We start from the raw sequence: 22,885 nt of genomic DNA, 5'->3' as shown, positions 1-22,885 counted from the left end.
AAATTTCAAGTCTCTCCTCTAGAGCATGGGCGTGCAGAGCTTCTCAAAGAAAAGTCTGCCAGCATTTTTTTGACATGGGCAAAATGACATATTTTCCCCTAGCTTTGTTCTTGGAACAGTTGAACTGTTTTGGCTGAAATTTCCCCAAAACGCCTGTCATGGGAAATTTCAGCCCAAGCATGAGCATTTGGGCATTTATAAGCCACTAAAACAGGATCTTTATAATGGATAGTTTGGGGCGAGCTTAATAATGGGTGACGTTACCCGCCTTGCCTATAATAAGGCCTTCATTACATTGTGTCTGAATGACTCACAATTTTCAACGTATTTATCCTCACAACATCCCTGTCGGGTGGGACAGTGCTATTATCCCCGTTTTACAGATAAGGAACTGAGGCCCGATGTCACACAGGGGTTTGTGGTGAATGGGGAATTGAATCAGAGCCTCTAGTCCTAGTCTAATGCCCTAACCCCTGGATCTTCCTTCCTCTCTGGTCATATTACTACTTTGTTATAGGTCTCCTACTTGGCTAGTGTTGTTCGTTATGGAGAGACACCCGAGACCTCCTTTAATCAGTGGGCGTGGGGCTTGATTTTGAGGTTAAAGCTGCACAAAAATGATCATGGTGTGCAGCAGCGTTGGCCTGCAGTTCCTGCTTTCAGCACTATGCTCGACATGACAGAATCAGTCATGCTTCATCCACTACTGAAGGCTGTCAAATCCGGCATCCCTATTGGCTGTTACCTTGCATTGGCAATGACCACACTGGGTCATAGGTAAGTGTGCCTTTTACTGGTGCTTGTGATGAGTGGGTAACTCCAGGGGGCTGATCATCCTAAATGGTAATGGACCGGGAGGGCTAACAAATTCTTCTTGTTCATCTTCAAATGGTCCCAGTATTTTGCTGAGGGGGATAGAAAACCCTTTTCTCCGGCCGCCTCAGGAGAATGCTTTCCAGTAACATGCTGGTTTATTTATTTTCTCAGTTATAACTTAAGCTCTCTTCACATTACGGTTGAAACAGTGTTAAGTGATGACCGTGTTAAAACAATAATTGCTGGCGTAATGTTTCTAGCCCTTGTGGACAGGGATTCTTTCTTAACCCTGCCAACCAAAAAGTGCTGTCTTGCATTCCCTCCCATATTAGTCTGCAACAATGTTTTCTAACAGTGTTGCAACAGGATGTTCAGAAACATCCCTGTCCGTGTTGTGTACTAGAAATTGGTAAGACCCTTGTTACTTCAGTCAAAATGTTAGTGAGCATCCTAACCTAGCATTAAACATGTTTCAAAACAGTCCTTTCTAGGATAGTCTCAGCCACTTTGTGGTTAGGCGCTCTGTGAGTTTCTCTTTTGATTAGTTCAAAACTGTAAAGTGATGCTACTCGTGTCCTGCCACAATATTTTCACTCTTTTCCCAACTTTTAGCTATTTTGCTTTCTCCATATAATGTTGATTTAATTTGTGAGGAGAAATTGCCTAGTGCTCTTCTGAAAACATCCACTCAATGTGCACCGGCAGTCAAAAAAGGCCAAGAGAATGTTGGGAATCATTAGGAAAGGGATAGATAATAAGACAGAAAATATTATATTGCCCCTATGTAAATCCATGGTACACCCACATCATGAATACTGCATGCAGATCTGCTTACCCTGTCTCAAAAAGATATATTGGAATTGGAAAAGGTTCAGAAAAGGGCAACAAAAATGATTAGGGGTATGGAACAGCTTCCATATGAGGGGAGATTAGTAAGACTGGGATTTTTCAGCTTGGAAAAGAGATGACTAAGAGGGGATATGATAGAGGTTTATAAAATTATAACTGGTGTGGAGAAAGTAAATAAGGAAGTGTTATTTATTCCTCTTAACGTAAGAACTGGGGGTCACCAAATGATATTAATAGGCAGCAGGTTTAAAACAAACAAAAGGAAGTATTTTTTCATACAATGCACAGTCAACCTGTGGAACTCCTTGCCAAAGGATGTTATAAAGGCCAAGACTATAATAGGGTTCAAAAAAGGATTAGATAAATTCATGGAGGTCCATCAATGGCTATTAGCTAGGATGGGCAGGGATGGTGTTCCTAGCCTCTGTTTGCCAGAGGCTGGGAGTGGGCGACAGGGGATGGATCACTTGATGATTACCTGTTCTGTTCATTCCCCCTGAAGCAGCTGGCATTGGCCACTATCGGAAGACAGAATACTGGACTAGGTGGACCTTTGGTCTGACCCAGTATGACCGTTCTTATGTTCTTCCTCCCTTGCATGTGCTCCCCAGTAGGGTTAGAGCAGTTTGATTCCATGTTTTTAAAGGGCGGTTCTAGCTTGAGATAGTGGGTGGTTTGATCTGAGCATAGGATGAGAAGCATCCTTTTAATTTGTGTTATGACATTGACTCCCACTGTGGCTTTGGGGAAATCTTTTGCTCCGTCTCCCCATATGAAAAATGGGGGCTAATATTGATCTTATATCACAGTAATGTTGATGGCTGATTAATGTTTAAGCAAACTGAAAAAGTAAAGATCAATGGAAGTGGAGGTGTTTAATATTAATTTTATGTCTTCCTGGCATAGAAGATCTGGGCAGTGAAATGTTATCCTCGCTACCTTTGACATTGCCCCAGGTCTGCGTGTTTGTACTGCTAGCACTTGATACCAGGAACTGCACTGAATGAGATGTAGGCTCCCTTTTCCTAGACATCCCTTTTCCCTGCAGTGTCCGAGGCTGCTGCAAGATAAAAGCAGGAATTCCACATAGCATCTCCTGTAGTGAAATGCATTGCCAGTTATCGAATGGCTCCCCATCTCCATCTGCAGCAAATACCTACCGTGGCTAGAGGCCTTAATTCTCTAGGGCTGACAAACCAGGAAGTTTCACCACCCTTAAATTCCTCCTTTTTTGGGAGGGAATGAGGTGGAAAAACTTGAATCTGCTTGGATAAATTCACAAAGATTGACGCTATTTAGTATTTGTTGGTCATTTTGTTTGTTTTTGTTTCTCTCCTTGCAGCATTGAAAAGTTCTGTGCTGAAGGGATCCCTCTGCTGGGCATACTGGTGCAGTCTCGGTATCTGAGAACAGTAGTCCATGTACTGGATAAAGTTTTACCCTTGTTCTATCCCTGCCAGTATTACCTTCTGAAGAACGAACAGTAAGCATGATCTTTATTTAACTGTAGTGCCAAGGCAGAGTGATAGTAGTGTGCGGCAACAGTTGACTAGAAACATAATCAGCATATTTGCCAAGTTGGTGGGTTTTTTTACAACGATTATGATCAGTGGCTCAGCTGTGGTGGAAACACCCACCATATGTGCTATCACCATGTGTGCAGACATCCTGCTGAGACCAGTGCTGTAGCTTGTAGCACAGTTCTCCAGTCTCTGGACAGCCTGACACGTTCTGTCCAAAATCAATCCCCTCCCAAGTCTTCATGGCTGTCATGCTGAAACATGGTCTGTTCCAGGACTGACTGGTCAGTATTTAGAGCCCCATGGGGCAGACGAGTAGTTTTCAAAGAGAGTACTTCAGAGAGTGCTTTCCTGTGCAGGGTAACTTCTGCAGAGAAATCCTGAAATATAAACAGCTCCCTCCACCAGTGTCCCATGTGCCTTTCTCCTGATTACTGGTCTATGTCAGTTCTTGTCAGACATCTCTCCAGATGTTCTTCAAGACTAATGTGCACTGATACCCGAACTGTCTGAGGAGCAAGGTCAGGTTTTCTTTCTCTGCCCCACTGCCTTTGCTGGTTGTGAGGCCATACGCAGCTTTCTTGATTTGAGCTTTTCTCCTGTTCTTCCCGTTTCCTCTTGCACAAGTCTGCAAGTGTCAGGCACTCCTGTGCTTCTATAGCACTGCAGAGTGTATTACAAACTCTGCATATAGAACCTCTCATGTAGAGGGTGGCAGTCTACTGGCACACTGTGCAACACCAGGCAATGTGGAGTTTTGGCTAACAATAATTGGGCAAATCTGTCTCTTACAAGTAGTACCATAATCCCTGCAGAGCAGACTGGACCTCAGTTTTTTAAGATCTGATCTGAGATCTGTATACACAAACTGATGCAACTTGCCCTCCGAAATACCACTCGCCTAGCTTTGTCCCACACACATCTTCATGCCTTGTTCCATGTTGGTCTCTGTTCCTGGAATTCTTTCCGTCTCTTCCCACACCAGTCAACTTCCCTTTCATAATTCAGCTGTCTCTTGAAAACACACTGTTTCTACCAAATGTTTCTATGTTGATCTAGAGTCGGCAATACAAACATCTTTGAAAAAGAAATGGCATTGATCTGAGATTATACAATTTGAGGGGATGTCGCATCTGAAATGTCGGAATTAGACTGAGGCAGCTCATATGTGACCTCTATGCATTTCTGATGCAGTGAGGGTGATAAATTGGGTCCCAGGCCATTTACAACACATTGATGTGTCAGATGGGACTGTAAAGGCCTGTCTGCTCTTTGCTGATATTTATGAAAAGCACATTGAGATCTTTAGAGTAGGATGGCTTTGGTCAGAATTTTCCTTTCTTACAAGTTCTGTGTAGTGGCTCATGGCTTTTGCTCCTGGTGCTGCCGTATTTCAGCAGTGGGGAGTTTAGGAGGGGTTGAAACTTAAGATGATAGTTCAGATGTTCTCATGCTGATTTCTAAAAATGCAAACTTCTTTATAATGGTTTGGGTTTAAGTCTAATAATTGTCACCTTCGGTATTATGACACTTAAAAGAACAAACCAACCCAGCCCTTTATGTATGATGTAGGAGAAATCTTAGAATTGAATGAATTTCATTTGTGATTATTATGGTCTCTAGGTTTTTATCTTACATCCAGCTGTTCCTTCACCTGGATAATGGAGTTCCACAAGGCATGACTCAGCAGGTTACGCACAAAGTGACGCAACACTTGACTGGAGCAAGCTATGGAGAAAATGTGGAGCTTCTCAACAGCATGATCCAGGTCAGAAAACGACACGTGAATGGACTGTACATCTAATGGCTAGAGGGAGATGGATCTGCAGTGCTCCAGTGCTAAATTTTTTTTTTTTTTTTTTTTTACTTAGTGTTGCAGTTCTTGATTGTTAAAAAGAGAGAGAATGCTCACCAGTGTTGCTTGGAATGTGGTATGAAGCATAATTTGCACACTGACATGAGGGTTGGGTAGAGCAGGAATTAAGAGGTGTATCTGGCTACTGTTAGGGTTTGTAAGTTTTCCTTTCTGATTGCTGGTTTGTGATCAGTATTTGGAAAATGGTACTGGTATAGAAAGAATTGGCACTGGTCTGCCAAAGTATCTGTAGCCCTATCAGGTCATGAAGTCTAGACCCCAATGGAGTTAAATGGAAAAAATACCAGGCTTAGAAAAGATGATAAACTGATACCCATGATGACACTGAGAGCTCTGCCTTGCAGGGAGAGCAGAATGAACACGACAGGGTCGGCCTTGCCAGGCTGAGAGCCTGCAGGGTTTCAAATGAATGGCCTCAGTGACTGTTTCTTCTCCTGCAGAGTTAGAAGCCTTAGAAATGGTCTCTTCTCTAGCAGTGTTCGTAAGCTCCACGGACCCCCTGCTTCAACATCTCTTTATCCTGAGAATTTCTGTGGTCAGGGATAAGAACAAAAATAGCAAATCCTTTACAGTGACGTCATTTGTGTCCTTCTGAAAATAAACAGATATAATTAGAGCCCTTGATGCTGTCACAAAAATCAACCAATGGAAATTAAACAATTGTTCAGTAAAGTTTTGTGCTTTAGTAATTCAGGCTGGGCGCTGTTTAATTCCACCCTGTAACTTGGCAGACCCACATTTTTATGAGCCGTCAGCCTGATGGAGTGTGGCCAGCTGCAGTGCTGGAGTTCTGGGTGCAAGTTCTCACTGCTCAACAGCTGTGGCACAGAGAGAGAGCAACGCTCTACCTTCTGGATCATCTATGCAAAGCAGCTTTTCAGTATAGTCAAGAGGACTGTGTGCAAAAACTGCTCTACCAACAGCATAAGGTAAAACAGATGAATTAGTGCAGCTGTAGAAAAGTTCTAAAGGCTTAGGTCTGGGATTATCAGTTCTAAATAAATCCTTGTTATATATATAGTCCGAGCCCATTTATCTGAAAAGTAACAGGGATGTCGGTAACAATTAAGTAAATTGGGGTTTGACTAATTGGGTGGTACTGTGGTACTGAGTGAATTGGGATGGGGGCATCGCTGGCATTAAGACAAATAGGGAATTTTGAAGTATGGAGTCTTGGGTAAAGGGAGTTTTACTGTATCTTTAAATTATGGTTCCTGACTTACTAATACTGTGTTTATAGTGTTCTCAGTGCTTTACATGGTACAACAATATACAGGCCCAGCCCTAAAAGACACAAGACAGGATGTATTGTTCTTGCTTTTGGATTTTTCCAAACTAGGATGGTTTAATTATATTAATTGTTATTTGGCCTCCTGTGGACCTCCTGGAAGAAATGAGATTTTTAGCTGGTGTTTCAGTGATGGCTTTGTGAAGCAGAATTGGGAGTTGGTTGCACACATAAGGGGCAGGCTGGAGAAAGGCACAGAGACAGTTCCATAGCTAAGTAAATTCCCCATCACACACACTCATTCATTCTTCATTTTATGCGAACTTCCCCTGCAGAATGCCTTAGGTTATCACTGTGACAAAGGTCTGCTCTCTTCACTGGTCAGCTGGATTGTGGCAGGAAATGTGACCCCTTCCTTCATCGAGGGCAGTGCGAATTCCACGCAGGTAGGCAGTTACGTAACTCGGAAGTGCTCTGTTTTTCCCATGACCCCTGTTTGAGTGTCGTCTTCTACTCTTGTCATTCCTTTTTTTTTCCTTATTGCAAAAGGTCTCTTGGGACGAAATAAAATTCGAATCTAGTCTGAGAGAGCATTGCAGGCTTATCAGACTGGAGACGTCACAGGCCTTTGCACTGACATTTTTTGGCGTGAGGGAGTCAGCAATTTAAATCCTAAATCTGTACCCAAGAACTCATTTAACATGACTGTCAGTACATACATAATGTGTACCTTCCCCAGATAATCCCTTGTAGGCTTCAGTGTGAGAGACTGGGCTGCTATGTTTGACAAATGTTCTAAATTCTCCTCTCTGCTTACAACATATAACAAGCTCCTAAGCAGAGACCTGTTGCATGTGTTGTGTGGAAGAGGAGTTCCGATGATAAAATATGTGGGTTGGTTATTTTATCTGGAGTTCTCTGAATGGATAATGGTAACTACGGATGGGGGGAGGGATAGCTCAGTGGTTTGAGCATTGGCCTGCTAAATCCAGGGTTGTGAGTTCAAACCTTGAGGGGGCCACTTAGGGATCTGGGGCAAAATCAGTACTTGGTCCTGCTAGTGAAGTCAGGGGCTGGACTCGATGACCTTTCAAGGTCCCTTCCAGTTCTATGAGATAGGTATATCTCCATATATTATATTACGGATCTTGCCCTTTTGTCAGCTAAGATCCTTCTAGTTCTAATAGGTCAGCAGTGAAATGGAAGGTTTGGTTGCATATATATGGGGAATAGGGTATCTGTTCATAAAACTTCCTGGCTCCATGCGATGATGCTTTCAGAACTTCATAGTAAAGATCTATAAAAAAAATATTTAGAAAACAGCAGGATTTCCTCTGTAGTCAAGATTTTCTATACACTGTATCTTACAGGTTTGGTTTTCATGGATGGTTCTGAATATGGAGTCCATATTTGAAGAAGATTCCCAACTTCGCAGAGTTGTGGAGGGTGAATTGGTCATCAACGCTGTAACTCCTGATCAGGCTCTGAAGGCAAGAGAACAGTTACCCCCTTCTACATAGAAAATTGAGTCTTCTTTTGAGCCATTCCTGGCAATTTTGCTTGCACAGACACCAGTGTATCTCTATAAGACCTTATTTGCTTGGTTTACAGGGGGAAAAAGAACTCTCTCTAAAGGATTTTCCATCCTCTTTTTTTAGTTTAACATTTTAAAACCAGCATGCCAAAGGCCTGATTTTTTAATACATTATTATTTTTAATGTTTTTTTTATAGTAACTCTTCTATCTGTATATGAAATACACACAGAGCATATTTACTATGGCATCTGAGCACCTCTCGATCTTCAGTGTATTTATTTCACAAGGGTGCTGTGAGGATAGGGCAATACTATTATCCTCCTGGTACAAATGGGGAAACTGAGGCATCAAAGCAACCAAATGATTTGCCCAAGCTCACACAGGGAGTCTGGTGAGTCAGGGAATTGAACTCATGTCTCTGGAGTTCCAGGCTAGTGCCCTAACCACTGGACCCTCCTTCCTTCAACTATTGCAGCATAAATGTAATTTTGTTTACTGAGTGAGCCTTAAACCATTGGTCATAAATATTGAACTGGATAAAAAAATAGCTTATTGCTAATATGAAACCAATACAGGTCTTATGTTTGTAGAGTTCAGGGCTTGGTGGATGTACCATTTTGCTTGGCCTTCATCTCATCTATCTTTGGAAAAGCTGATGCAATTCCTTTTTAGTGAAAAAGGTAGCTTTCCATTCAGTACTGCTCCACTGCACTTGTTCTTACATTTGCAAAACACTATTGAAAGTGCTCAGCACTTGTTACATTCATTAGTACCCTGCTGGTTTCTTGGGCCTCACAAAATCTATATGGTCTGCTGTTGTCTACAGGATGGCATGGGGATGTATGCCCCCATACAGAAATGTCAAACGTGTTCTGTGGAGAAGGTCAACTTAAATTTGAATTAAATTCTATGCCCCTTATGTGCTGCTTTGGTCCACGGCAGTCCTTCTGCTGGTGCCAGCGGTATGTTTGCATGAAGATCGAAGGTATAATATGACCCTCTAATAGCAAACCAAGTGGACCGGATTGGGCCTATAGCTGAGAGTTGGGCACCTCGGCCTTAACATTACTGCAGAAGCGTGACTGTTTCCTGGGTTACTGCTATCTAATAGCTGTAGTTTATTCACAGTTCCCAAACCATCCGTGCTCTGCTAATCAAAATTAAAGATGTAGGAATAAATTAGAACGAAGTCTGTTGTAGGGAACTGCAATGGAAATGGGCCTCCTAGAACACTTGTTGAAAAGAGATCTCCACTTCTTTTGCAGAAAGCCCAGGCCCAGCTGAAGCTGCCTATTGTACCTTCTCTCCAGAGATTAATGATCTACCGTTGGGCTCATCAGGCCCTTGTTACCCCTGCAGATCACCCCCTTCTGCCCCTCATCTGGCAAAAATTTTTTCTCCTTTACCTTCACCGACCAGGGCCGCAGTATGGGTGAGTTTGTTATTCGTTAAAGGTTCTAAAATAATTAGTGGCAGGCGTTTGTGTTTCCAGTATAAATGAGATTACTAAGTGCCTTGTACAACCCCTTTTCCATGGTGCCAAGAGCTCCGGTGAGAGGAGTATTTAGTGTCAGCTTGTCAGCTGTCTCCGTGAAGCAAAAACCAGTTTATGGTGCAGAGATGTTGATTTGACATTAACAACAAGACTTTTGTTTTGAAGGTTACCTGTAGATGGCTGTATTGGAAGAAGATTTTTCCAGAGTCCAGCTCATGTTAACCTATTAAGTGCAATGAAGCAGCGCTTGATAGAGGTGGCAGACTTCCACCATGCAGCTAGTAAAGCGCTTAGAGTAGAGAGTGCTGCAGATGGCAGTGAAGGCTTGTCACAAAAGGGGAGCTGTTCACCAGATTACCTGACTTCACCAGAACTGCATAAAGAACTTGTCAGGTAAAGAAAGCCAGTCCTGTTTGTCATGTTTGAAACAGCTAATTTCGCTATGGTATTTACTGAGATCCTACTGTTGTTTAGTATGTACCATACACATTCTTCTTCGAGTGATTGCTCATGTCCATTCAACTTAGGTGTGTGTGCTCGCCACATGCACCGGTGCTGGAAGCTTTTCCCTCAATAGTATCCGTAGGGGACCGGCTCTGGCGCCCCCTGGAGTGGCGTGCATATGCCGCGGCATATAGGGCACCGCCGGCCCCCTCCACCCTCAGTTCCTTCTTGCCACTAGTGATGGTGCATGGAACTGGTACTGCTTCGGCTAGAGCTGTTGCTTTTCGTTCGTTCAAACTCATTTGCCTCTTGCAAATTTTATTGTATATATTTCCCTCTAGTTTAGTTCAACCGATTTGTTAAGTTAGAGACTTAGTAGGTCCCCAAAGAGACTTTGCCTCGGGATGGGGCATGCCCCGTTCCTCAGGCTTTAAACCCCATGATTGCTGTAAAGAGCCAAGTCCATTAGCAATCCACATAATACAGTAACCCCTCACTTAAAGTCGTCCTGATTAACGTTGTTTTGTTGGTACCTTGCTGATCAATTAGGGATCATGCTCGTTTAAAGTTGCGCAATGCTCCCTTATAATGTTGTCCACTGCTTGCAGGAAGAGCAGCCCATTGGAGCTAGCTGGTGGGAACTTGGAATTAAGGTAGACCAGCAGTCCCCCTATCAGCTCCCTGCTCCCCTAAGTTCCCTGTGCGGCAGCTGTCCAGCAAGCTAGCAATTGCCAGCAGTTCAGCTGTCCCTCCCACTCACTGCCATGTGCTGCTCCTGCCCTCTGCCTTGGAGCTGCTCCCGGGAGCCTCCTGCTTACTGTGCTGGGGGGGAAGAAGGGTGCTAATGTCATGGTGTCCCTCTCCCCCCTGCTCCTGCCCCCCACTTACCCTGTCTCCACAGAGCAGCGGGGAGGACACCACAGGTTCTCAGAATGGAGGGAGCTTGCTGGCAGCAGCTGCTGTCTCAACTTGCTGATCTACTTAAAAGGGCAATGTACTTAGTTTGGTCAGCATACTTAAAGGGGCAATGCACGTCTCTCACACACAGGGTGTATGTCTCTCTCTCGGCCATGCTGTCTCCCCTCCCTCCATTCGTGCTGCCTTGTAGAGTGTGAGGCTACAGTAACAATGTGTTAACCCTTGAGGGCTCAGCTGAGTGCTAGTTCATCATTTAGCAGTAAGGCATTCCCTGGAAAGTATCCCACCCTCTGACTTCAGCACCTCAACCAAACTTCACAATCATCATTGCTGTGTACAGTATTAAATTGTTTGTTTAAAACTTATACTCTGTGTGTGTGTGTGTGTGTGTGTGTGTGTGTGTATAATATATATAAAAAATATAGTTGTTTTTTTGTCTGGCGAAAAAATGTTCCCTGGAACCTAACCCCTGCCCATTTACATTAATTCTTATGGGAAATTGGATTCGCTTAACATCGTTTCGCTTAAAGTAGCATTTTTCAGGAACATAACTGCAACGTTAAGCGAGGAGTTACTGTAGTTTACGCTGCTTGAGCGAAGGTCACATTAGTGATAAGTGCAAAATCTGCAAGTTCTTCAAGCCCCGGACGAAGAGGAGCGTGACATTTGTTTGAAGGCGCTCCTGATGGAGTCTGCCCTTACCCTAATGCCGGAGCAATGCTCCGATTCATGAGCATCATGAGCTTGGTGCACAGCACCCCGCCGGTACCATCTACGAGCCGGCACCGGTCTCCTTGCGTGGCTCCAGCCAAGAAGCCCAGGAAGATGGGGCGAAGAAGGTCTCCAGCTTCCCACAAGGGAAAGGACAAGTTGGGGGTAGACTAAGACCCTGTCTTGGGCACCTCTTCAACCCCTTCGGGATCCCAGGCCGCAGCTCATGTTGAGCGGAGTAGCCCCACCCGCTCCCCGCCGGATACCCCAGATAGCGGCGGAGGTCCTTATTATCTCCGGGTGCTGTCCAAGCCAGAGGCCCTGCAAGCAGCGCAAGACATTGTCCCTCCCGGTGCCACCCATTCTGGCCCCGGTGGGGTCCTGGTCCGTGGGTAAACCCGTGTTGGCACCATCATAGTCTCCACCTTTCCGGCAGTGCTCCCCATGGTGGGGGGCACGTCCCGCCAATGGTTGCCCTCTTGCAGCCGACATGCTTCTGCCCATGGTAGGCAGAAGCTCCATAGCCCCATCTAGTCTCTGGAGCTCGGACAAGGGCAGAGAGGCTTGAGGTGCAGCTCGCCGGTAACTGGGTGCAGACCTCTGGAGGCATGCGCCCCCCCGGCAGGAGTTTTGGAGTTGATGCCCGAAATCTCCGCGGCACTGGTACTGCTCCAGGGACAGGTCGAGGGACCGACGATACCATTATCCAGACCGTCGCCAATCCCCCAGGCGGCGTCACTGCGTGCGGCTTCATCTTCACGATGCCAGGCCCACTCTGGTTCCCGGTCCCGCTCCACATCCCTGTACCGCTCGTTAAGTGTGAGGCGTAGATCGCCAGCTTGGGCCATTGCAGATCTGCCCAGCACCGCCGGTTGCTGAGAGCCCAATCCAGACGCTCATCGAGGTCAGCCAGATCCAACTCCGGGAGGAGCGACTGGTACCAATTGGGACAGAGCCACTGATCAGCCCCGTCCTGCTGATGCATGACCTCCCTTTTGACGGGCATGCCCTGTTCGCAGAACAGACAGACATTAAACTCCATGGCCTGAAAGATTCCTGCACGACCATAAAAACACTGGGCCTGTACGTCCCCGGCCCTGCCCGCAGGTGGTATAAGCCGCAGCCGTCTCAGAGCCAGGGGAGCCACCCTTGCCAGGAGCCTCCCCACAGAAGATCCAGGGGCTACAAGAGGTGCCCTGGCCACCAACCCACATCTACATCCCAGGCGGGCTCAACCCACAGTAAGAAGACGGCCAAGCACCCGTTTTGAGGGTACACCCGAGCGTGACCTACCGGACTGTTCCCCGGATTCTTCCTCCCCTCTGTCTGCCAACTGCCTTTCTTCCTTCCTCCCTGTGTGGGTGTCTATAACATTGGACCCAGGGGTCCTTAATACGGTGGCTCAGGGTTACACCCTTCAGTTACTCTCTACCCTGCTTTCCCGTCCCTCTTCAAGGACCCCTCTAATCCTTGAAAATTAACTCTCCAAAGCTCTTTCCTCCTGCTGTCCCATACTTCAATCTAGGCTGACCTACCATGTTCCACACTGGAGTGTAACAGGGCCACTGAGCTGGGCTCTGATGTAACCCACCAGTCGGTGTGTGTTACATGTCCCCCTTTGTGTTAAATGTGTAAAGGATATTAATTGGTTACATCCCCCAGTTACTGAGCCTGGTTCTTTAGCTCAAGCTGAAAAGACTCATTCTTTTTAGCTTCAGAGGTTCCCATTTCAATCATACACACTGTGTGTGTGTGTGTGTGTGTGTTCGTGTTCATGTGCCGTTAAGGAAGAAAACACACACTCTGTAGACGTCTAACTTTTTTTCTCCCCCTCTCTCCCCTCATTTTTCTCTTTTAGGCTTTTTAATGTGTTTGTTCTGTGGCTGGAAGAAGAGAGCTTTCAGAAAGGAGATGCATACATTCCGTCTTTACCGAAGCAATATGACGTGTACAGACTTGCTAAGATCATGCAAAATCAGCAGGTGAAACAGAGACTTCAGTATCACTGCAGAGCAGGACTGGGTTGATTTTATGATCCAAAATTCAGTTCACTGGTTAAGAGCCACTTAATTAACGTCTTAAATTGTGGTGCACTCTATGCCCTGCTAGTCTGCAGCACGGTCCATTCTGCAAGCTGAGGCTCTCCAGCACCAGTGGACTTTTTCTTGGACTCTTGTGTGCTGACCCAAACAGCCTCCCTCCCTATGTGGGCCAGAGCTCAGGCCCAGAGTTCTTGCATGCTACAACAAGAACATAGCTCTTATTCTGCACCTATGTATGCCTTTTCAAATGGCTCTGAGGACAGTCCAGAACTGGATTTTAGACAGCAAATAAAACACTTGAACCTCAGACCTGCTCTCACTGAAATATTATGTATTATTTCCTGATCAAGCAAAAATGAGCCCGGGGGGTGCTTACATTATTCTGTATACTGTGCATGTGAAACCTTGCATGCCCCTATTAGTTGAGGGCTCTTTGATCAGGCAAACCCTTGAAAGTTGCTCCTTGTGGCTGGAGTTGTGTTTTTCCCCCCACTTATTTTGGGTACGGATAAACTCTGGGAAATACAGCCCTTTTTTACCCGATTTCAATAACTTACACCCTTGATACTTAAGGAACTGCAGCTTCCTCGCCATTTCTTGCAAGCAGTTGTTTCTTTGAGTTCTGCTTGCCCTACTGTCTTGGGGTTCAGTTTGCACTGGGCTTGGAATGGTGCCCTTTAGGCTCAGGGAACTCATTTATAGAAGTTCCTCCCAGAGACTGTTAGATTCCTTCCATGATGGTCATAAGTGACTGTCAGTGCTCTGTGTGCCTAGATGGGTTTATCTCTAGCTGCTGCTTTTCTTCAACTTTTTTCTTTTGGGCCTGGTTTCTGCTCGGTGACTGTACAGTCTCCCTGGTACTGTACGTGGAGATGGGTGCATTGTATATTGTACGTTGTCAGCTGTGCAAAGTGCCCTATAATAATTTGAGCTCTCTCTCATGCCATAGGATTTGTGGATGGAATATGTCAATATTGAACGCATACAGCATGAATTTCAGGAAGCTCTAAATCTTTGGCTCCAAGTCAAACTTGAATCCCATGCAACCCCTAGCACTTCATCAGTGCAGACAGATTTCACTAACCCTTTGTCAGGTAAGCCACAAACACAACATTGTTCAAGCTATTGCAGAAGCAACGAGTGTACGTTTAGGACTGTTGTGAAAAAAGCTCATTTTAGCAGTAGGCAGCTTTGGGAACACAGTGGTGTTTATTATAACTAGTGGGTTAATGCAGTTCATATATTCTTTATTGAAGTACTTTTGGCTTGCAATAGGACGACGTTTTTGTAATGCAGTTAGTGGCCAAGATTTTCAGAAATTAGGGGTCTACTAAATCCTCATTTAGGCACCTAAATAAGTAGCCTGTGTGATGGGTTGGATCACAGAACTCCCCTTGGGGCTGCCACCCAGTGTGCCAAGACTACTTCTACCCTTGCCTTCCCTGCCAGCTCAGGGCCCCAGCACCCTGTCTTGCTGAGCCAGTCACTCCTGTCTGCTCCAACAAAGACCCAGGGTCTGAATTACTTGCCCCAAAGCTGCAGGTTTACCTGAAAGCAGCTAACAGAAGTGTTCCTGTCTTTAACACTCAGATGCCCAACTCCCAATGGGGTCTAAACCCAAATAAATCCGTTTTACCCTGTATAAAGCTTATACAGGGGCGGGAGGGATGGGGAGCTGGGGTGTGGGCAAAGGTGATGCCTGAAGATGGATTTTTTTTTTAAAAACCTAGGAATTACACACACAAAACTATGGTAAAAGAAAATATTAAGGTTGCAAAATCAAACTTAAATGCTAGGAGATATCAGAATTAAGGCTGTCTGTACACCTTAAGTTGGCCAATTGTGTGTATGCATTATGATACAATCCTAATTACATGATCATATGCTGTTCATTACCCACAGGACCCCTGCCTCATTCAGTGCACATGATGGACCTGCTCTGGGAATGAATCAGGGTTGTGTAGTAAAGGCGGCTGTTGTCTCTAGGATCCCCTACCTTTTTTGTTGCAGAAGTTGGAAGGTGTATAGTGAATGAAGCAGGGGATTGTAGGAAGAGATGGAATGATTTTCACAGTTCCAGGGTTGACTGCACCTCTTCCTCCTCCGTGGTCTGTTCGAGGGCACCACCTTTAGGTCTCAGGCCTCTAGCCATCACTTCTCTATTGGTGGCGACTTGCAATCCTCTCCCTCCAGACCCGGGATTTAGGTTTGCAGTCCCCTTGCAATTCACTGGGCTTATCTCAGCAGGTCTGACCTTAGTCCAGTGCCTGCCATCCTGCTCTCTCTTAGGGCCTATGACTGTGTTACCAAGGGCTGGCCAGCTTTCACAAACCACAGTAAGTATAGAACAAAAGCATTATAGAGAAAACATGTCACAAAACAATAAACGGTCTACATACATGCTAGGCTTACCAAGTATCAACCCATCATCTGCACGGAGAGCCTGTTAAGTGCCCTACATTCTTCAGCAGGGTTTTATCCTCTTGGTTAGTCTCGTGTCCATTTGAGTATCAAAAGAAGGTCCCTGAGTCAATTCAGGCTGCCCCTTATACCAAAAGTTCTTTCTGCTGGGCCTCTTGAAGCAGTTTATGGAATTCCCTCAGGGGTGAGACTTTTCTGGAGCAGTTGTTTAACTTTTGTAATTGTTACCCACTTCTCCCCCCACTGAACTTTAGTTCCTGGAGAAAGCTCTGTACCTTCCTCCATGGAGCTAGAATACGCTCTCTAGCTCACGCAGATATATCTCACGTTTATAGATACAATAGTCTGAGTATCCCATTTGCCTATGGTGTCTGGCACATAGTCTCTTGCGGTCCCTTCCAGTCCTACAATTCTATCTAGTCCAGTTCCCTGCATTCGAGGCAAGACTAAGTATTCTCTTCTAGACCATCCCTGACAGGTGTTTGTCTAACCTGCTCTTAAAAATCTCCAATAACAGAGATTCCACAACCTCCCTGGGCAATTTATTAACTATCCTGATAGGAAGCTTTTCCTAATGTCCAACCTAAACCACATTTTCTGCAATTTAAGCCCATTGCTTCTTGTCCTTTCCTCAGAGGTTAAGGAGAACAATATTTCTCCCTCCTCCTTGCCACAACCTTGTATGTACTTGAAAACTGTTATCATGTCCCCTCTCAGTCTTCTCTTCTCCAGACTAAACAAACCCAGTTTTTTCAGTCTTCCCTCCTAGGTCATGTTTTCTTGACCTTTAATCATTTTTGTTTCTCTTTTCTGGACTTTCTCCAATTTGTCCACATCTTTCCTGAAATGTCACTCAGAACTGGACACAATATTCTAGGTGAGGCCTAATCAGCATGGAGTAGAGCGGAAGAATTACTTCTTGTGTCTTGCTTATAACACTCCTCCTAATACATCCCAGAACGATTTTTTATTTGTTTTTTGCAATAGTGCTACACTGTTGACTCATATTTAGCTTGTGCTCCACTATGACCCCCAGATCCCTTTTTCCAGTACTCCTTCCTAGGCAGTCATTTCCCATTTTGTATGTGTGCAACTGATTGTTCCTTCCTAAGTGGAGTACTTTGCATTTGTCCTTATTGAATTTCATCTTATTTACTTCAGACCATTTCTCCAGTTTGTCCAGATCATTTTGAATTTTAATTCTATCCTCCAAAGCACTTACAATCCCTCCCAGCTTAGTATCGTCTGCAGACTTTATAAGCGTACTCTCTATGCCGTTATCTAAATCATTGATTAAGATATTGAACAGAACCAGATGGAGAAATGATCCCTGCAGGATCCCACTCAATAGGCTCTTCTAGCTTGACTGTGAACCACTGACAACTACTCTCTGGGAAAGGTTTTCCAACCAGTTATGCACCCACTTTATAGTAGCTCCATCTAGGTTGTATTTCCCTAGTTTGTTTATGAGAAGGTCATGCGAGACAGTATCAAAAGCCTTACTAAAGTCAAGATATACCACATCTACCGCTTCCTCCCATCCACAAGGATTGTTACCCAATCAAAGAAAGCTATTAGGTTGGTTTGACATGATTTTGTTCTTGAAAATCCATTCTGACTGTTACATATCACCTTATTATCTTCTAGGTGTTCGCAGTTTGCTTAATTATTTGCTTCATTATCTTTCCGGGTACTGAAGTTAAGCTGACTGGTCTGTAATTCCCCAGTGTTCTGTAAATCTATGGTTCTATGTGCCAGACACAATAGTATACTAGTCTTTGAGGTGTCCCTACTCCAAAGTAGGTCTTGCATCTATCACAATGGGCTCATGATAAAGGTGGCTGAATACCTTCCCTGGATAGGTGGATTCTATCCCTGCCTCTGCCAAGAGCTCCTGTGTGATGCTAGTCAGGTCACTTAAATCAGACTTCTTGCAGGTGGCCAATAAATGTGTGTCTTAGTTTTCTGGGAGTCTTACTTGAGACCTTGCGGTCTGATTTGTACAACTGCTGAGTAATCTGAGCTGAACCTGAAGCCAAAGGGAGCTGTGCTCTAAAAGTGTCAAGTGCTATATATTACTAAGTTCTCTAAAAAAAATCAGATCACGGGTATCTCAAATTGGCATCCAAAATCAGTGGACACTTTTGATCTTAATCTACCCCAGTTCCCTATTGGTAAAATGGGGATTAAAAAATACCCCCTCATCTCAGTGTTGTGATAATAAAGACATTAATGTTTGTCAAGCACTCCTATACTGTAGTGATGAGCACCATAGAAAAGCCCTTAATGAAACTAATCTGTTTTCAGAGCAGGGTTTGAATAGTGTGCAGTAAAAAGGGACTGAAGCCCCACACTGAGCAGTGAGGGGGAAAAGAATATTTAATTGAGCATTATCCATTTTGTGCAATGAATGAGGCAGAGGTCTTGGGGAGAAAATAGTATGTGATCATATAATTAAAGACTGTCATAATGCATACACATAATGCACACAAGGAGGCTGAGTTATTAGTTAAGAAAAAGAAGTGAGAGTTAGAGAGGTTAAAGCAGGTAAAATACATTAACAGATGAGTCCAAGTTTGTAAGTCCAAAATGATAGGAGAGCTGTAGTAATGTGCTAGTTTTGCAAAAGTCTTTTCAGGGTCACCCAAGGTAAATCTCTGTCAGCTTGTACAGTATTCCATCCTGCTACAATCCAGAACAGTTTAGAGATTCAGGATCATTCCTCTGGATCCATTCTTATAGCTGTTTTCCCCAGAAAACAATCTGGCTGGTGTCTCCATCACAGCATGGGCTTTTCCTTGTTGCCCAAATACAGACTGGGTCTATGGATTTCCCGTTGCTGAACACAATGACCCATACTTTGAAGTTAATTCTTCATTTACGGTTCCAAGGCTCCAATCCTGTTTGGTGGGCAATCCAGTTAGAGATATACACAATGCATTTAGTTACAGCAGTCCAAACAATCTTTCTTTAGTTTTCATGAAATTTACACATCAACCATCTCCTCATCTTGGCATTAATACATAATTTTGATCTAGGGTTAACTAAGTACAAGGATATACATAATGTAAGACAATAGCAACCAACAGGTAAATTTGGTGTAAATGTAATTACCAGGGTATATGCCATTTAAATGTAATATGATAACTTTCCCCATTGTTCTATTCTAACAAGTGAATTGGCCTATGCCTACTAGCCCACTTAACTTTTTTTGCTATTCACACACAAGTGAATTGGCCTACAGCTTTGATTTGAGCTGGTCTGTCAGCGTCACAACCAGTAATAATCAAATTATTTGTATGGTCAGATTATATCCTACGTGTTTTTCTTTGAGTGACAAGAATTGCCCCTCCTTTCCTTTCTAGCCAAGGAGAGAATACTGAGTAATTTGAAGAAGTATGATGCACCCAAACCCCCTCTTCCCCTTCAACCAGTGAAACCTCCTGTGCCTGTTATTTCGTCTGTCAGTCTAGTAAGTCAGAAAGAAGCAACACAGCTTGTGCGCATGGACCTTAACAACTTGCAGCAATATGCCAAGTAAGATCTTTAGCTATGTTTTTTCTGCTCTGCTGGTATGTTCAGATGACTTCTGAAGCAGCCTTCTTGTCTGTATTGTTAGCATGAGTAGAAACAACAGAATTTGATTCACTATCACTGACCTATTTTGTGTTTTTTCTTGTAGATTGCGTCATTATTTAATTGATGATTTCACAAATTTAGGACCAGAACTAACTACTAGGATTTATTCTGTTCCCTGGAAAAGAATGGAACATTCACCTCATTCTAATAAAGACACAACCATCTAGAGTAGGAATAGGTTATAGTCAGTAATTAGTTAACTAATCCTTTTACACAAGTCATCCTACTGTGACCATTTCTTGCAATAGAGCCGGCAAGAGGAAAATCTGGCCTCAAATGATGGTAACTTCATACATTGTTTTTATACAGACTATTCTGTCACCATTCTCATAGCAAAATGCAGCTGAAGAACTTAATTTTAAAAAAACTGACAAATGAATAGTTTAAAAAAGTTACCCTTTTTAGCCTTTAAGAAACAATCTTGACTTGATCACATTTGTAATGTGCAAGCAGAATAAATAAATATACTTATTGCATTAATAGAACCAGTTTCACAAAGCTGAAAACAATTGAGCCAAATCAGCTGAGAGGAATAATTTAATCAGAAAAATGTGAATGGTAATTGGGAAATCATGTAAGAACACTTTACTAGATGACCGAAAAGCCACAATCTTACAACTGAGGAAGGAGGCCATATTGGGGAAAAAAAAAAAAAAAAAAAAAAAAAAAAAAAAAACCCACCTGGTTTAAAGGGGAAGTGAAGGAAAACATTAAAAATTAAAAAAAAAAAAAAAAAAAAAAAAAAAGAGAGAAGAAATGAGAGGTTGATAATAATGAATATAAAGTTAGTAGTTGTAGACCATTGATATGGGAAGCAAAAAACTACAAAGAGAGGTATGACAAAGGACCACAAAAAGAATTCTCTGGCTAGCAGAGTTAAGTTTAATAGGAAGGAATTTTTTAAATGTATTAGGAACAAAGAATCCTGGCAATGGTATTGGTCCATTAATAGATGGAAATAGTAGAATTATCTATAATAATGAAGAAAAGGCAAACGTGTTCACTAAATATTTCTATTCTGTATTTGGGGGAAAAACAGATGCAGTCTGATCATACGGTGATAACACTTGTTCATTCCACTAGTATCGCTGGAGGATGTTAAACAGAAGCTACTGAAGTTAGACATTTTTAAAATCAGCAGGTCCAGATAATTTGCATTCAGTAATTTTAAGGGAGCTGGCTGGACCTTTATGTTGATTTTCAATAAGTCTTAGAGCAGCAAGGAAGTTCCAGAAGTCCGGAAGAAAGCTGTTGTGACCATTTTTAAAAAAGGATAAACACAATGGCTAGGGTAATTATAGTCCTGTCAGTCTGACATCGATCCCGGGCAGGATAATGGAGCAGCTGATATGGGACTTTATTAATCAAGAACAAAATTGCTAATCAAAAAGGGTTTATGGAAAATAGATCTTGTCTAACTTGATTTTTTTGGGGGGCGGGGGGGGAATGAGATTACAAGTTTAGTTGATTAGGACAACAGTGTTGATGTAATATAGTTCGACTTCTCTAAGGCATTTGACTTAGTACTGCACGACATTTTGATTTAAAAAAATTAGAATGATATAAAATTACAAGGCACACATTAAATGGGTTAAAAACTGTCTGATAGGTCTCAAAATGTAATTCTAAATGGGGAATCATCCTCAAGCAGATGTGTTTCTGGTGGGGTCCCCTGGGGATCCCCTTGGCCCTACGCTATTTAACATTTTTATCAATGACCTGGAAGAAGATATAAAATCATCACTGATAGTTTGCAGAGGGCACAGAAATTGGGTAATTGGTAAATAATGAAGAAGAAAAGTCACTGATACAGAGCTGTCTGGGTCACTTGGTTAAGTGGGCACAGACAAACAATCATAGAACTGGAAGGGACCTCGAGAGGTCCTCTAGTCCAGTCCCCTGCACTCAAGGCAAGACTAAGTATTATCTAGAACATCCCTGACAGGTGTTTATCTAACCTGCTCTTAAAAATCCCCAATGATAGAGATTCCACAACCTCCTTAGGCAATTTATTCCAGTGCTTAACCACTCTGACAGTTAGGAAGTTTTTCCTAATGTCCAATCTAAGCCGCCCGTGCTGCAATTTAAGCTCATAGCCTCTGAGGATGGGACAAGAAGCAAAGAACAACAATTTTTCTCCCTCCTTCTTTTAACAACCTTTTATGTACTTGAAAACTGTTATCATGTCCTCTCTGTCTTTTCTTTTCCAGACTAAACAAACCCAATTTTTTTTCAATCTTCCCTCCTAGGTCATGTTTTAATCATTTTTGTTGCTCTTCTCTGGACTTTCTCCAATTTGTCCATATCTTTCCTGGAATGTGGTGCCCAGAACTGGACACAATACTCCAGTTAAGGCCTAATCCATATGTGTTCTAGTATGGCTAAATGTAAATGTGTACATTTGGGAACAAAGAATGTAGGCCATATTTGCAGGAAAGTGGGACTCTATCCTGGAAAGCAGTGACTTTGGAAAAAATTTGGGTGTCGTGGTAGATAATTAGTTGAACATGATCTCCAGGTGTGACACTGTGACCAGTAGAGCTAATGCAATCCTCTGATGCATAAAGAAGGGAATCTCGAATAGGAGTAGAGCGGTTATTTTACCTTTGTTTTTGGCACTGGTGTGATGGTTGACGGAATATGGTGTCCTATTTTGGAGCCTATAATTCAAGAAGGATGTTGATAAATTGGAGGGGATTCAGAGAAGAGCCATGAGAATGACTCATGATTAAAGGATTAGAAAACATGCCATAGTGGTAGACTCAAAGAGATCAATCTATTTAACTTAACAAAGAGAAAATTAAAGGTGATTTGATTAGTCTGTAAGTATCTACAGAGGGAATAAATATTTAATAATCTGCTCTTCAACTAGCAGAAAAAGGTATAATGTTTTCCCAATGGCTGGAAGTTGGAGCTAGACAAATTCAGACTGGAAATTAAATTTTTAAGTGAGAGTAAATAACCATTGGAACAATTTACCAAGGCCGTGGTGGATTCTCCCTCACTGACCATTTTTAAATAGAGATTGGATGTTTTTCAAAAAGATCTGCCCTAGGAATTATTTGGGGGAAGTTCTATGGCCTTGGGTTATGCAGTAAATCCAGCTAGATGATCACAATGGTCCCTTCTGTCATTGGAATCTCTAAATCCTTTCAAAGAGTTGGCATGATCATTGAGAAGAGATGTATCAAACTGCTTGAGATACAGAACAAATCCTGAATATTATTATTATTATTTTTTTTTTAGCAGTAACTCTCAATGGGCTTTGGTGTGTTTACTGAACCATCCAGCCTTTCTATTTAAAGGCTATTTATATCTAGTTACAATATGTGGCCTAATAAATTTCCGGCTTGATTGTCCCAGACTCTTTTTTGGTGCTAACTTTGAGTA

The 22,885-nt window shown here is 43.1% G+C and overlaps 1 protein-coding gene across 3 annotated transcripts in view; it reads left to right on the top strand.

Moving 5' to 3' along the window:
• EPG5 (ectopic P-granules autophagy protein 5 homolog) overlaps positions 1 to 22,885 on the top strand; it is a gene marked incomplete at its 5' end in the record, with an annotated part of 77,933 nt that overhangs the window by 21,557 nt on the left and 33,491 nt on the right. For all 3 annotated transcript variants that reach the window (XM_034773404.1, XM_034773406.1, XM_034773405.1), the window contains 11 exon segments: positions 518 to 777; positions 3,008 to 3,148; positions 4,809 to 4,953; positions 5,793 to 5,990; positions 6,625 to 6,735; positions 7,660 to 7,779; positions 9,091 to 9,257; positions 9,486 to 9,713; positions 13,252 to 13,375; positions 14,385 to 14,529; positions 19,222 to 19,393. In XM_034773404.1, coding sequence (XP_034629295.1) covers positions 518 to 777; positions 3,008 to 3,148; positions 4,809 to 4,953; positions 5,793 to 5,990; positions 6,625 to 6,735; positions 7,660 to 7,779; positions 9,091 to 9,257; positions 9,486 to 9,713; positions 13,252 to 13,375; positions 14,385 to 14,529; positions 19,222 to 19,393 — 1,811 coding nt within the window.

The sequence above is a fragment of the Trachemys scripta genome, chromosome 6, assembly GCF_013100865.1.
Source record: "Trachemys scripta elegans isolate TJP31775 chromosome 6, CAS_Tse_1.0, whole genome shotgun sequence".
In the NCBI taxonomy this organism is placed as follows: Eukaryota; Metazoa; Chordata; order Testudines; family Emydidae; genus Trachemys; species Trachemys scripta.
Note: the sequence above shows the minus strand (reverse complement) of the source record. Positions and strands in the feature narration are given on the sequence as shown.